Raw genomic sequence first — 15,505 nt, forward strand, 5'->3', positions numbered from 1 at the left:
TGCTGTGGAAGTGGGCTTTGGGGGGTCGGGGTGGGGATAAAGCAGTGGGGTTGTGCCCTTGGGGTGAAGGAAAACCCCATTACAGCCACTCCTTGCCATGTGGGTGCTGGAGGGGGGCTCTGCCTGCCTGCCGTGCTGCACCCCAGCCCCTTGTGCCCACGGGTGGCCCACGGCCACCTCCAAACCCCCCGGACCCACTCCAGGAGCTTGTAGGGGGGCTTCAGGTCTCACCTGGGTGGGCACCACACTCACACACACACACACACACACACGGCACCAGCTCCTTTCACGTGTCTTTAATAAAAGAGCTCAGAGCGCCGCCGCCAGCAGCCCCCGCGTACAAAAGCTGGGTGGAGGAATCGCGTTTTGCATAGCCCTGAGAGCGGGAGCGGCGCCCCGCTGCCGGCCACCCTGCCGAGGAGTCGCCTCGTACAAAACAAAAACCATCTCTGCATAAAACTCTCCGTACAGAATAAATCCTCTCCTCTCCTGATGTCCCACGGCCCCCACGCCTGCTGCCTGGTGCTCGCTCCCAGGTAAGGCATGGCTTGGGAAGGCGCTGGGGCACAGGATGCCCCCGGTGCAGCGGGGTGCAGGGTGCCCTGCTGCGGGATCTTCCTGGGGTGCCAGGTGTGCAGGGTTACCCCCCCCATTCCAGGCACCCCCCTGCATGATGCCCCCAGCACCACGCACCCAGGTTTGGGGTGCTCACGGTGCAGGGATGCGCCGCCTCCAGGTACCTGCATGATGCCCCCGGCACCGTGCAGCCGGGAGCTGGATGTTCATGGTGCAGAAATGCCCCAATTCCGGGCACCCCCCTGCCCAATGCCCCCAGTGCCGGACGCTCCCATTTCAGCCTCACACCAGCCCCAGGGGCCCTGCTCAGAAGCTGGACTCGGGCACAGCCGCATGGCGCAGCGATGCCGTGCGCTCCCGGCCCCGCAGCACTGCACCCCGCACACCCGGGGGGCCGGGTGGGGGCTGTGGGGGGCCCCCCGCGCCCCTGCCCAGCGAGGCCGAGCGCCGCAGCAGGCGGAGGGGGCGCGGGGGGAGGCTGGCCGAGCTCTGCGAGCGCCTGATGGGCGGCTCGGGGCTCCCCGGGCTGCTGCAGAGCGCAGCCCCCCCAGCTTTGCCCTCTTGCCGCCCCCGGGGGGGTCTCTGCTCCAGCTCCCCGCTCCCGGGGGGGATCTTGCTTTTGGGGTGCAGGCGCGGGGCCACCTCGGCACCTGCACTCCGGGCTCGGCGCAGCGTTGGGGTGCAGAGGGGCAGCTCGGATTTTTTGGGGGTCCCGGCTGCCTCACCCAGCGAGGGGCTCTGGGCCTGGGGGGCAGCGTGGGGGCTGCCATCCTCACCCGCCCCTGCTGGGAGGACAGCACGGTGGGGGCGGCGGGGCCGGTGCCCCGGCTCCAGGTGCACCACCAGCTGCCCCGGTGCCCACGGCCGGGAGGTGAAGGACCAGCGCAGGGGCACGGGCCTGGGGGGGCCGTCGCGGCGGGCGGGGGGCAGCTTCATGCTGAGGCTGCGGCTCTGGATGCCGCGCACCGAGGGCCTCGCCTCGAAGCCACCTGCAAGGAAAGGAGCAGGAGGAAAGGAGCACCATGGGGTGCTGGGGGTGCTGTGGGTTCTGGGGGTGCTGCTCACCTTTCTCCTGGGCAGTGCTGGTGTCCGGGGTGCTGGGCGGGGAGGGACGGGGGGCAGGGGGCTGTGACACGGCGCTGTCCCGCTTGCTGCCGCCCAGCCGGGCCACCCAGTGATCGGACAGGGGTGAGCTGGTGGAGCCTGTGGGGAGCGGGGGGCTGCGAGCGGGGCCGGGGCCGGCACCGGTCCCACCCACAGCCCCGGGAGGGCTCAGCACCCCTGGGAGCAGGGCGGGGGGCTGGTTGGGGGGCTGCAGCACTGGGGGAGCTGCAAGGAGCTGTGTGGGTGTGCACACCTGTGGGCTAAGTGTGACCACCCCGAGCTGTCTGCGCTGCGCAGCTGCAGCTTCGAGCACTTGGGCGGTGTGTGCAGGACCCAGCTGCACGCACGCGTGCACAGCGGCTGCGGTGTGCACGTGGGGACACGGCCCCGGGTGCAAGCATTGCCTGTGCACACCGTGCCATGGCACACACATCTGGCTGTGCTGTGCCCACGTGCATGCCCCAGGGGTACCCGGGCAGCATCAGGCGGGTGGCAGCGTGCAGGTGGCATCCCTGCAGCGTGCAGGTGGCCGCGAGGTGCCAGGGCTGGGGCGGTTCCGCTCACCTCTGGCGGCGCTGCTGGCCGACCAGGCGGGGATGGCGTCGCGGCGCTGGTAGAAGAGGATGTAGGCGCTGCGGGTGCTCACCTCGTCCTCCTGCACCGCCTCCACCGTGCTGTCGTCGTAGCTGTACCACCGCCCGTCCAGGGAGTTGCAGCAGTAGGCTGGGGCAGGGGTGAGGGAGGGCACGAGGGGGGGGCAGGGACCCCCCAGGCCGCCCCTCACCCCGTGCAGCGGGGCCGGGAGCCCCATGGCGCTGCGGGGTGGTGCTGGCAGCGAGGGCGGCCGATCCCTGCAGGCGCTGCTGTGGGACACAGCCCCACGCCCCCAGCCCGTGCTCCCTGCCCATTGTGCACGCCCCCACCCAGTGTCCTGCCCCACAGCAAATCCCCTGCGGTGCCCCCCAACCCCGTGCCACACAAACCCCATCCCACGTGCCCCGGAGGTGCCAGCCAAGCCTCGTTGCACACCCCTGCGGTGCCCTCCAAACCCCACGTCCTGCCCCACGGCACATCCCCCTCCAGCACACCCCAACCCCATGCCCCATCTCCTTGCTGTGCACCCCAAACCCAGGCCGTACCCCAAAGCACACCATGTCCCAAGCCCCACTGCCCCCCCCGGGGTGCCCCCAAGCACACCCCGCTGCCGTGCCCCGTCCCGCCCCGCACTCACCGGTGTAGTGTCCGCCCTGCATGCTGCCGTGGTGGTTGCAGACGGCGTACAGGTCGTACAGGGAGTCGCGGGGGCGGCTCTCGGGCAGGCGCCGGGGTGCCCAGCGGCCCCCCCCCGGGGCCAGGTGCGGGGCCATGTCCAGCCCCCGCAGGGGGAAGCGCACCAGGGTGGTGAGTTTGTGCCGGTGCTCGGCCACCTGCCGGAACCGCTTGAGGTGGATGATGAGGATGTCGGGCAGCGTCCAGAGGCTCAGCTTCACCGTGCCCTGCTGCGGCACTCGGCAGTGCGGGCAGCGCCACGCGTCGTCCGGGGCCAGCTGGGGACACCGCGCGCCGTGGGCACCCCGAAACGAGCCCGGGGCAGCCCCAGCAGCCTCCCCCCGGCACCGCGGTGCTCGGGGGCAGTTTTCGGGGTGCCCCCTACCTGCTCCTCCTTGGTGTAGAGCTGGAAGCACTCGTCCAGCGTGCAGCTGTGCTGCTGGTGTGCCTGCTGCTGCAGCCGCACGCTCTCGGCGTCCTGCACGGCCTCCTCCTGGAGGCTGCCGAAGAGGCTGAGGGGCAGGGGGGGGGGGCTCAGGGCAGGGCACCCCACGCTGCCCCCGGTCCCCACGCGGGACTCACCGCTCCTTGGTGGCCACGTCCCACTCGGCCGTCAGCTGCACGTGGGGGGGGCCGCCCGCGCCGCTCAGCCGCAGCGCCCTGCGGGGCAGCGTCAGCCCCGTGAGCCCCCGGCCCCGCTCCGTGCCTCAGTTTCCCTCCCGGCGGGGCCACCCCCCCTCCCCGTGGGGACAGCCGCGTCCCCCCCCCTCACCTGTCGATGGCGGGGTGGCAGAGGGGCCGCGCGTCCTGCGGGGACAGGTAGGTGCCGGGCGCTGCGTCCCCGGCCACGCGGAGCCGGAACAGGGTCCCCGAGCCCTGCGTGGCACAGCGGGGTTCAGGGGGGGCTGGGGGGGCTTCAGGGGGGGCTCGGCCACCCCAGGAGCGGGGCCACCCCCAGCCAAGCGCCCATCCCAGGCTGGCAGCGGGAATTTAATTCGGGGTCCCCAGGGGGCTTCGACCCCGCTCCCACCCCACAATGGGGACACCCACGGGGACGGGGCCCCCCCCGTGGGGGCTGCCCCCTCCCAGCCCCCCAGGGGACAGCTGCGGGGGGACCCCTGGGTGGGGGCAGCCGGGGGGGGTCTCACCTGCGCCCCGCTCCTCATCAGGGGCCGCAGTGGGGCCAGGAGGCGGCGCTGCAGCTGCGCCCACGCCGCGCCCCGCTCCTGCCACAGCACCAGGGGGGGCCCGAACCTGGGGACGGAGGGGACGGGGCTGGGACGGGGCCGGGGGCGCCCCCCAGGGGTGGGGGGCACTGGGGGGGCAGCGGGGGGGGGCGTGGGGCCGGTACCTGGCCTGTTGGGGGCCGCTGCCCGCGGTGTGGCACAGCAACAGCAGGAGCATGGGGGGGGCCGGGGGGCGGCCTGCGGGATGGGGACATTGGGGGGGGGACATTGGGGGGGGACATGGGGACAGGGGCACAGTTAAAACCCCAGGGGCACAGCGCAGCCCAATCACAGCGCAGCGCACGCACCTCCCACCAATCGCAGCAGAGGGGATCCCCGTCTCCCACCAATTATAATAGGGGGTGAAGTTTCCACCAATCACCGCAGGGCAGACACCTGCCCGCCACCAATCATGGCACGGCACACACCTGTCCCCACCAATCACAGCGCGAGGGACACGGCTCCCGCCAATCACTGGGAGGAGGGAAGGAGGCTGCCACCAATCAGAGCAGGGCAGGCACCTGCTGCCACCAATCATGAAATTGGGGTGGAGGGGGCTGGTATCTCCCACCAATCAGAGCATGGGGCTCTTTTCTCCCACCAATCCCAGCACAAGGACTGTTATCTCCCACCAATCAGAGCACAGGGGCTGTTATCTCCCACCAATCCCAGCACAGGGCTCTTATCTCCCACCAATCAGCGCCCAGGGGCTGTTATCTCCCACCAATCAGCACCCAGGGGCTGTTATCTCCCACCAATCAGAGCCCAGGGGCTGTTATCTCCCACCAATCAGCGCCCAGGGGCCGTTATCTCCCACCAATCCCAGCACAGGGCTCTTATCTCCCACCAATCAGCGCCCAGGGCTGTTATCTCCCACCAATCCCAGCAGCGCCCCGGTACCTGCGGGGGGCGCAGGGGGCTCCTGCAGCGCGTACAGGGCCGCCCCCTCCCCGGCCGTGCCCAGCTCCTCGTTGTCACCCAGCGAGCGCAGGGAGCCCCGCGGGGACACCTCCGCCAGGATCACCTGTGGGACACCACGGCGGTGGGGGCCTGGGGGAGGGGATTTGGGGTGCCCCCCGTTGCCACCAAGCCCCGGTACCTGCTCGGGGGGCACGTCCCCCTCCCGTGCCACCATGGCGCGCAGCTCCGCCACCGTGCCCCGCAGCGGCACCGCCAGCCCCACGCGCAGCGGGCGCCCGGCATCGCGCTGCAGCACCAGCGTCACGTTCAGCGCCCTGCGGACGGCATCGGGGGGGGGGTCAGGGCAGGGGGCGCCCCCTCGGCCGGCACCCTCCTGTCACAGCACCCACACCACAAATCTTTTGACCCCAATTGTGCGAATTTTTTGGTTTTGGGGGAGTGGGGGGGTGCGGGGGCTCACCTGGTCTGGCGCGTGGGGATGGGCAGCGAGACGCAGAGGAAGGGGTCGAAGGTGTTGCTCTGCTTCAGGCAGTGCGGGCACGTCAGCGAGGACCTGCGGGGCGCGGCACGGCGCTGGCACGTCCCCAAGGTGCACGGCATGGAGCCACACAGATGGGACGGCCCCACCGGGGTTGTGAGATGGAGGTGGGGGCGCTTGTGTCACCTCCACGGTGCCTACCCAGAGCCACGCACAGCCCCGGCCGGCCGTTCACTCTGAACCCTATCAATGGCACCGCAGTGACTGCAGCTGACCTGGTGCTGGCTGCGCAGCCCCAGCACAGCCCGGCTCAAATCAATGCTTAATGCCAGCAGCCAGCACTGCTCTCCTTTTCCCTCCTCTCCTTTTCCCTCCTCTCCTTTTCCCTCCTCTCCTTTTCCCTCCCCTTTCCATTTTTCCCCCCTCTCTTTCCTCCGCACCTCCAGATGTGTCCCCTCGCTGCCCTCCTCCCCGAGCCCTCCCAGCCCAGCAGACCCAGGGGGTCCCAGCCCTTGGTTGTCCCCCCCTCCGGCAGCACCACGCGGCTGCGGCGCTGCTCCCAGGGCAGGATTCGGCCCTCGCTCACCTGTACTGCGCCTGGAAGTGGCTCTGCACAAAGCTCTGCGCGCGGGGTGCCGCGGCACCGCCGGCACTGCTGCTCTGCTCCGGGACAGGCTGCGGGGACAAGGGACAAGCGGGGTGAGCCCGGGGCACCGCGGGGGCACGGGGAGTCAGGCACGGCTGTGGCGTCCCCACGGGCTCTGCGGCACGGGGAGCGACCCCTGCCTGGCCCCATGGGGGATTTTTGGGCACATCCCCACGTGGGCAGCACGGCCCAAAGCCTCAGCCAGGAGCAGCCCCGGGGCAGGGAGGACCCGAGACAGCTGAGCCCTGTGGTAGCCGTGGCAGTGAGCTGCCCTGCGAGCTCCCCTGCTCTGATCCTTACAGGACACGGATGAAAACCTGACAAGTGCTCGGCTTTTCAGGGCTCGGGCTGCTGGAAACCAGGGGCCCCTCTCCCTGCCCTGCCTCAGCCTCCAGCCCTGTGAAAGGGGCGCCCTCAGGGTGCGCACAGCCAGCGGTGAGATGCTGCTGGAGGACTGGGCTGTTATAGGGAATGAAGAGTTTTCGGTATGGCCATGAGCAAGCCTGAAAATGCAGCAGGTATTTGGACGGGCCGTGGGTTTTCCTGGTGCCATCTGTTGGCACCAGGTCCCGCTGAGCCTGACGTGTCCTCACGGCCTGCTGGGGGCCATCTGCCGTGTCAGAGGGGGACCTGACTCACTCTGAGCACTGCCTGTGCCCACTCTGATTCCCCCAAATTGTCCCAAATCTCCTGGAGGTTCCTCCTCCTGCTCCAGCCCTCTGAGCAGCAAACCCTTCGGACCCCTGGGGCTGCTCAGGTTAGACCCAGCGCCTGTTTCAGCCCCACCAGAGAGCTGTCACCAGCGGCTCCTGCCTGTCCCCAGGGCACAGGGGACACACTGGGGTTGTGCCACCGCAGCCCTGGCTCAGAATGTCCCCAAACCCAGTGTCTGCACTCTGCATCCCACAGCGTCCCCACCCCGTGTCACCCCGCGTGACACCAGCAGCAGGTTTTGGGGTGGGGGACGCAGGCGCTGACTTCTCCCAGGGGGTTTCAGGCGCTCGCTGTGCTCCCAGCTCCCACCCAGCCGCCTGAGCAGCTGCTGCCTGATGGCAAAAAGCGTGCTTCAGCTTTTCTTCCTGTTTAATAGGTTCTGAAAGCAGAAGGGAAAGCACAAAGTGCCCCCCGCAGGCACCGCTTTGGAGCCAAAGTGCCACCGAGACCGCTCCCAGCAGCGATCTGCTGCACCCACGGGTGCTGCAGGGACCCAGGACAGGCGCTGGGCTCCACGGGGACCCCAAAACAGTGGGGGGACACCCGGGAAGAGGGCGCTGCCCATGGGGTGCAAGGGGTGGCTTCAGCTTCTGAGAGCTGCTGCTGCCAAAAGGACGCTGGGGGGCACAGAGGGCCCTGTCCTCTGTCACACCAGGCACTGGCACCTCGCTGGGGACGGGGACACGGGGACATTGAGAGCGGGGACACCCACCTCGGCGGTGGCGCAGGGCCCCTGCGCGGGCGAGGCGGTGCCCAGGTCCTCGTGCATGCGGTCCAGCAGCCAGAGCAGGAACTCGAGGGCGTCGTGCTGCGCGTTGCCCCGGAACTGCGCGCTGTGCTTGGACACGATGCTCTGCAAGGCCACGGCGCTGAGCCCCGGGACACGTCCCAGAGACAACTGACACCCCGGCACGAGGCCCTGATCCCGTCCCAGCCCCAGCCCGCAGTAATTAAGCCCATAACGGGCCGGTGCCCGCTGTCCCGGGGGCTGCAGGGCTGTCACAGCAGCTCTGGGCCGGTCAGGGAGCATCTCCCAGCAGCTCGTTGTGCAACAACTTTTGGGCACCAGGAACCACTGATGGCCCAGCAGGCAGTGGGGATGCTCCTGGGGCCGGGGCTCTCACCAAAGACCCCCCCCAGCCTGGCCAAACCCTCACCCCATCAGCAGCACCTCATTGCCAGCCCGGTGCCACCCCGTGCCTCAGTTTCCCCAGTGGGGTGAGGCTGGCGGTGCCACCCCGGGGCGTGCTCAGCCCAATGCCACATGGTGCCACACGGGCAGACCCCTGCACCCAGCACCCTCCAACTGGCTGGCACATCCCGGTAACGAAGGCTTCCCTAATTAGGCAGTTCATCAGCTAACAGCCCCACAGAGGCTCTAACAACCTTGACGCCCCGAAGCCTGTGGTCTCACACTCTCCCTTGCTCAGCTCCAGCCCCTCACAACCAAGGCTCGGCCTTGGGGACCCCCCAGTTCCATGGCCACTGGCGCTGCCCCGTGCCTCAGTTTCCCCTTCTGCCGAGCAGAGCAAAGTGGGGGGGTGTTCAGCCCAGCTGGGTGCCCCCCAAGGTCCCCTCCAGCTTTGCCCAGCTCGGTCTCAGGGCCCAGCCCCTGGCTGAGCGGACGCACTGCTGGGATCGCAGCAAGCCCCACACCTCGAGCACAAATCACCGGGGACACGCAGCGCCAGCCGGGTGCCACCGTCACCAAACCCAGCTGTCACCGAGCCGGCCACGGACAGCACCGGGCACCGGGCACAGGCACAGTGCCCAAACCCCAGGCGGGCAGAGCCCCGGCAGCAGGGTGCCAAGGCAGCACCGAGGCTGAACCCTTGTGGGGCACCTGCCCTGCGCTCTCTTTGCCGCGAGGGAGCTCAGTGCAAGGGGAATAAAGAAAACACCGGGGTGAGAGCGCCCAGCAGGCAGCAAGCACCCAGCGGGAGGGAGCCCCAGGCTCAGCCCTCGCGCTCCGTGCATGGTCACCACGGCTCGTGGGAGCTGCTGAGCGGCCGTGGGGTGCCGGGGCCGGGCTGGGGCCGGGCTGGGGCCGTTGGGGCCGTACCTTGAACTCCGCGGAGAGCCGCGGGCTGTAGTCGAGGGTCCAGAGGGCGCGCACCAGGGCCGCCAGGCGCTGCGTGACCTCGGCTCGGGCTCCGCGGGCGCGGTAGCGGCCGAGGGCGAGGAACTCGGCGAGCGGGGCGGTGTTGCTGAGGCACTGCACCACGGCGTTCATGAAGCACGTGTTGCCGTGGTTCCGCAGCCCCTGCGCGCCCGGCGGCCGGGACACGGTCCCCAGCCCCGTCCCCATCGCGGTCCCCACCCTGGTCCCCGCCTCCATCCCCGTCCCCGTCCCGGTCCCGGTGCCCATCCCGGTCCCGCCGCCCCCGGGTCCCGACCCCCGCCCCGACCCCGACCCCGGTCCCGATGCCGGTGCCCGCCGCCCCCTGCCCCCCCCGCCCCCGAAGCCCCCCTCGTCGTCCTCGGGCTCCCCCCGCTGCGCCCCGCGCCCCCCCGCCAGGCGCCCCCATGCGCGCAGCAGCCGCCCGGCCAGGCCGCCCAGAGAGCGCAGCGCCCCCCGGGACCCCCGGCACCCCCGGGCCCCCCCGGGCCGCCGCCGAGCCCCCCGCCGCCGCCCCCCCCCGCCCCGCCAGCGCCCCCCGGGGCCGCCCCACGCCGCGCTCATGGCCCCGGGGGGCGGCGGCGGCGCCCGCCCGGTGCCGGTGCTGCTCCCGGTGCCGGTGCCGGAGCCGTCGGGGCGCGCATGGCCCCGGGCGGGCGCTGGGCGCCGGTGGGGAGCCGGTGGGGCCGGGGAGGGCGGTTTTGTGTGCGAGGGCGGCTCCTCCCCCGGCCGGGCTGGCTCCGGGAGAAGGGGAAGAGAAAGGAGGAGGAGAGGAGGAGGAGGAAGAGGAGGAGGAGGAGGAGCTGCAGCTCCTGGCGGTGGAAGCGGCTGCGCCCCGGTGGCCCCGTCCTGTGCCCGCTTCGGGTCCCTGGGGGCCACCGGGAGGCTGCGACCTCCCCCGGGGAGCCGAGGCTGGAGGCCGGCCGGGGGGGCACAGGGGGCAGCGGGCACCGGCCCCGGATCGGGTACAATCGGGTACAATCCGTCGGGGCCCGGTGGTGCCCAGCAGCTGGAGGGAGAATCGGCATCGGCTCTGCCCCTCTGCAGAGGTCACGGTCTGCAGGGCAAAGCCCCGGGGCTCCCCGGCACCAAGGCAGGAGATGGAAACGGGGAGGATGCGGGGATTCCTCCAAATTGTGCTTCACGTGCTGCGGGAGGAGCGGGCATCGCCAACCCCGGGAGCTCCCAGCAGGCTGCAAACAAAAGCCCCTGTGGGTCTGCCCGGGGATGGGGGCACCAGGACGGTGGCATCGCCCCTGAGCACCGCACAGCAGCGAGGCAGTGCTGCTGAGCTGGGGGCACCCGGGGACCTGAGCCTGGGTGCTACGGAAAGCACGGGAGGGCAACGGGGAAAGCGAGGGCACAGGAACATGGTCACCAGGTGTGGCCACTGCGAGCGGTGGGAGTTAGAAAGCCAAACCTGCTGGGCACGTGAAAGAGAACAGAAAAGTGAGAGAGTGAAACAGCCCTGAACCAAAAAACAACAGCCAAGCCTGCCCAAATTAAGGAAATGTGCCAGGCCATAGAAGCTGCTGTCCTGGGGTCCCAGCCAGCTGTGACACGGGGCACGGCGCTGGTGGCACCGCCTGCCCCTGCTGCCACCCCTCCTGCAGGTAGCGCCGGCCCCTCCTGGCTGGGAGCGAGTGATTCCCACGTTGGGGTGAGGGCCAGGAACGCTCGCTATGTTAATCCGCCTTTCTCTAACATCCTGCTCACAACTCTCACTCTTCTTCACACGGTTCTGGACCCCATTCAGCTCAAATCAAATATTTATTGGCGCTGCAGCACGCAGGCAGCGCTGGGTTGTGTAAGTGCTTTTTGTCTAGATGCCTTTTTCGGGCGCCCCCAACTTTCTCAGGCTTCTGCCATGCAAGCTGACGTGTTGCACACATCGGGCTCAGACATGGAGCAAACGTGGGGTGGGGAAAACCTAAATATCAGCTACAAAGAGAGTGGGAAAATACCCGCCTGCTGTTCTGAAAAAATCCGTGCTGCTATGGCACGGGCTGCCCCGGTGCCGCGGATGGCAGGCGGCATAAAACCACGGGGAGGTTCCTGTGGCAGAAACGAGCCCTGCGGGGAGGCAGAATCCGTGCAGGGCAGCACCGGGGTGTCAGGGAGGGTGCGGGAACAAAACCCTCAACAGCCCCGAGCTGAGCTGAGTCCAGCCCAGCAGAAACCCATTGCGATGCTGCCAAATCACAGCAAAAAGAAGAAAAAAGAAGCCTTCACGCTCGCTGAGTTTTGCCCCAGGACAATGTTTTCTTTATCAAAGCCTCCCTGCTCTCTCGGTGCGGGCTGGGAACATCTGTGGGGCGGGCTGGGAGCCTGCTTTCACAGGGGGGATCTGGAGGTGGTAAGTGCTTTCTGGGTGCAAGCGAGGACAACCGAAGCCTGCGCCTGTTTTAAAGATTCTGTGCTCCCGAGGAAATCCATAATGCCAGCCCCACATCGTTACGGGGGGGCCACCTGCTAATGGTGCCATCCGACTTCGTGGCTTAAGGCAGAAGGGGAAAGCTTCCTCCTGCAGGAGACACCTCCTCGCTCCAATTAAATTATAGATAGCAAGCTAAGTTATTTAGCAGCCACATGAAAGATGCATGGGTGCTGCCTTTTTGGGAGCGGAGGCGCAGCAGCGAGGCAGGTGAACGCCGCCGGTCCGGGGAGCTCACAGCCGACGAACGTGCTCCTGCAGCGTGCAACACAAAAGGTCAGCGGCCACTTCGTGCTGCCCCTGGGCTGCTCGAGCTCACACTTTGTTTGCAATTTTGCTTTGTTTGTCACGAATATGTATGGTCCCAAGGGGCTGCTCTGGGTAGGTGTCTTTGGGTTATTTTTACCCGTTGTCCCCTGTGAAGGTGGAAGCTGAGATCCCTGCCGCAGGGGGGTACAGAAGACGTGAGCCCCGTTACAGCAGCCACAAGCCAAGGATTCGGGTGAGAACCGACCTCCAGCCACAGGTACTCACATCCCTCTGGATTCTCCAGGGTGAACAAAATCAGCGTGCAGAGCCCCGCACATCTATCCCCATGTTGTCATAACCAGGAACCTCAGTTCTTGCAGGGGGCTGGGAAAGCCCTGGCTTTTTGGGGACGGAGTGATTTGGGGTGAGGAGCAGCGCCCCACCACGCTCCGGGTGTGTGCGATAGGCAGGGCAGAGCACACCCAGCTGCTCCTCCTGGGCTGCGTTAGCCTAAGGACTCGCTTGGCAGCCTACAGAGTGCTTCTGGAGTAGAGCAATGACTTTGCCCTGCAATCTCCATCAGTCCCTGCGCACGTGGGGGTGTGGAACTGGGTGATCTTTAGGGTCCCTTCCAACCCAAACCATTCCATGCTCCTGCCATCCTCTGGTTCTGTGTCTGTGCTGTGACTTCTCTTGGCCAGGTCTGTGCCAACTGAACCCCCGGGGACTTGCTGCCCGCCTGCTGCAGGACGTGGGGCAGCCTGGGGCTGGGCTCCCCCCACTCTGAGCACTGGGGGATTCACCTCCAGCCAGCAGACACCCTGAGGCACCGAGCAATGCACAAATCAACAAACTCTGCAAAGTTATTTCAATGCCAGTGTGTTAAAAAAACTACTAAAAGGCTTTTGTGCCAGGGCAGAGCAAGACAACAACAACGTGAGCCCTTCTGCAGGCTGCAAGCCAGCACGCCACAAAGTCCTCCACGGAGCGGGGAATGGCAGCCTGGGGGCCAAATTGCTGGTGGCAAGGAGCTCCCAGCACAGCATCACGCTGTGAGTTCGTGCCACACAGACAGAAATCCAGGTCTCCCTTCCCTCGGCTCCATGCCATAAAGCCGAGGATCAGTTTCACCCACCCAAAGAGCCACCTGCTCCTGGAGCACACAACAGGCATCACACAACTCTCACATTTTTTTTTTTCTCCTATTAAAAAAAGCCATTTCCAAAAGCCAGGACATGCCCAATTTTCACTGCCCCTCACTCATTTTCACCCCCTCTCCCCCAGGAGCACAGTTTGGCTCCATCACCCAGGCAGTGCACAGCACGCCCGTGCTGCTCACGCAGGCTGCGCTGCCGTAGCCTGTCTGCTGCTGTCTTGCCACTTGCTGCTGCTCCTCCTGGGAATTCGGGGAGATACACGGGGAGAGATGTGTGTGCAAACACGGCTTGCAGCAGCGACACCTCGTTGCTCTTGTTGATGTGACGGGAGCAGCAGCACCTCCCTGTGCCTGGCAGTGCTGCCCTCCTTACGGCTGGCTCCGGGCAGAGCCTCGTAGGGCTCCGTTAGGAACAGGGCTGCTCCTGTGACTAATGCCAGCGTAATGAGTAATTCACGTTGAGGCACAATTTGCCTGCCGTCAGGCAAGCGCCTAATGGGGAAACGTGCGACTGCAGCTCATGCTTTCCAAATAGAGCCTGACTTCTGATGGAGGAGAGGCACGGGTTGCTCTGCCTCTCGGCTGCTCGGCATTATTCATGTAGGTCACATCCATTTGTAAAGCTCCAGGGGCTCCCCAGGGACCCCAGCTGTGCGGGTGAGGAGTGTGCACTGCTCTTAGCGCTGCTGGGAGATGTGCGGGGGGAGCAAGGAGCGCTGCTGAGCTGCCTGGAAAGCCGAAGAGCTTACAAGAGCCTGGCTGAGCCCCCACTGCCTGTCTTTTCCACGTACAGCCACATACTCTGAGGTCACACAGCTGCCCACAGCCAGCCTAAATGCCCTGAATGTGGTTATCACCTCTGAAGTGCAGCGTGGGGGTCCTGCCCCAGGGATCCTCTACCCCTGCAGCTGCAAAGACACCACAGCATGGCTTCCTCGGGGGGCACTGGGTCAGGGTGTACAGCAGCACGGTGCTGTGCTGCCATCGCATGCCGAACACCGCTGCGGGCAGTGACCTGCACTGGGTTGCTGCGCTGGAGCGAGTGAACTTGGTCAGTGTCCGTGCTTATGATTTGGGCTGGCTTCAATACGTTGATGCCCCTTCACTCTGAAAAGAAAAAGGTGCAGGACAGGATTTCTCCATGTCTCTGCTCACAGCTTTCCCACCTGTAAGCTGCCAGTAGCAGACACACAGCCCGAGCCTCCTTGGTGCTGGTAACAAAACGTGGTTACCCTCAGCGTGTCAGCTCCCGTCTGCCAGAGTCAGCAGATGACTGTGGCCAGACAAGTCTGGAAAGCCCAGCCCATCTTGCTGCCTCCAAGCTGAGAAGAACCAGATAACACAGGAGGCTTTGGACCTTACACCACGGACCAGCCACACAGAAACAGGATCTTGGCGCCCCGCCGGGTACTTGGCTCCTGCTCCTGCCCATATCGACAGGTTTGGTGCAACCTGAGGGGAAGGGAATTCCTTTGCTGGCATAAGGCTGCTGGAGATGTTCCTGCATCTTGAGCCCTTCCCCTCCAGGTACACGGGGAGCTGGCGGTGCCCTGAGCCCTGTCCCAGCTGGGCTGCACTGAGCTAATGGTGTTGGGGGCTTGGGGATCCGGCACCACGCTGCCCGTGCTGCCCTGGGCTCTTTGGGGCTGGCCGGGGAGCTCTCACACACAGTTTCTGTTTGTATTGTCCTACACAAGCACGAATGTTTTGCCTGTCCGTCCCACATTCCAGCGGTTTGATCCTGCCTTCCAAACCACAGTGAGCACTGCTGCAGAGCTTGTAAAACCTGCCGGAGTGTTTATTGCTGCATAGCAGCGAGCCTTGAATCCAAAGAAAAAGAGGAAGGAATGACTTAATTCCTTTGCTCAAGACTCCGTTAATAACAGCTGAGATATTTCAACCAGAAGGAATATGACTTGCATGGTGTTTGATGGGCAACACGTGCAGATACCCCCAGAGCCGGTCTAAAAGGATGTGCTGTGAGCAGTAATCATTTCCAGTGGCACATAAAGAATAACAAGCAATCATCCCGTAAAATGCCTATCCCCCATCGCATACCAAAACAGCTCTCCTACCAGTCCAGGTGTGGCAGTATCTAAACGACACGGCCTTTAAATCATCAGCTTAGTTAACTGTCTCTAAGCGTTAACATTAGGAATACAACATTTTGCTACGATTTCAATTTATGTCAGAATTCGCAGTGCCTGCAGGAGAAATATTTACTTCACTTGCATCACTTCACAGACTGGCTGCCTACGCTGATCTTTAAACAAACAGTATCTCGAGAGCTGTTGGCTATAATGCCAGACGTGATACCAGATACTCATTCTCGGACAGAATACATATTTTGTGCTATTTGGAGCCTGCTTGAAAAATTAGGGCAATGACGGGGAATTTGTATGTGTCCAGCTGGAGACATCCAGGCATTTCTAGAAACGATTGCGCTCTCACTTTTGAAAATCAGGCCTCTGAACAGAGTTTTAGATTGGACACTGCAAATGAAGAAGCCCAAAAGACCTGGCATTCCTTGGAGAACATTGATTTAAAAGCTTGAGTCAAAAGAGCCTCCTAGTTAAACACTTGAGTTGGAGCTGAGGGCTTTCTCCTTAATCA

General features: G+C 65.5%; 1 protein-coding gene across 4 annotated transcripts; it reads right to left on the minus strand.

Moving 5' to 3' along the window:
* Positions 1–281: 281 nt before the first annotated feature.
* Positions 282–9,764, minus strand: USP43 (ubiquitin specific peptidase 43). 4 transcript variants are annotated; one of them, XM_038165431.2, is made up of 15 exons: positions 8,997–9,757; positions 7,647–7,787; positions 6,161–6,249; positions 5,557–5,649; positions 5,275–5,410; positions 5,076–5,199; positions 4,301–4,373; positions 4,098–4,203; positions 3,722–3,825; positions 3,532–3,609; positions 3,335–3,461; positions 2,912–3,227; positions 2,245–2,403; positions 1,642–1,779; positions 282–1,565 (listed from the first exon to the last, which is right to left on the minus strand). In XM_038165431.2, exons 1-15 carry the CDS (start codon positions 9,615–9,617, stop codon positions 883–885), a joined length of 2,988 nt encoding a protein of 995 aa, XP_038021359.2. In that variant the 5' UTR covers positions 9,618–9,757; the 3' UTR covers positions 282–882. The 4 variants fall into 4 exon arrangements, with proteins under 4 accessions (XP_038021359.2, XP_071881998.1, XP_071881997.1 ...); XM_072025898.1 differs by having other exon boundaries at positions 1,209–1,565; positions 2,327–2,366; positions 8,997–9,762; XM_072025897.1 differs by lacking the exons at positions 4,098–4,203; positions 4,301–4,373 and having other exon boundaries at positions 2,327–2,403; positions 8,997–9,764.
* Between the last annotated feature and the right edge of the window lie 5,741 nt (positions 9,765–15,505).

Source organism: Anas platyrhynchos, chromosome 19, assembly GCF_047663525.1.
Source record: "Anas platyrhynchos isolate ZD024472 breed Pekin duck chromosome 19, IASCAAS_PekinDuck_T2T, whole genome shotgun sequence".
Taxonomy (NCBI): Eukaryota; Metazoa; Chordata; class Aves; order Anseriformes; family Anatidae; genus Anas; species Anas platyrhynchos.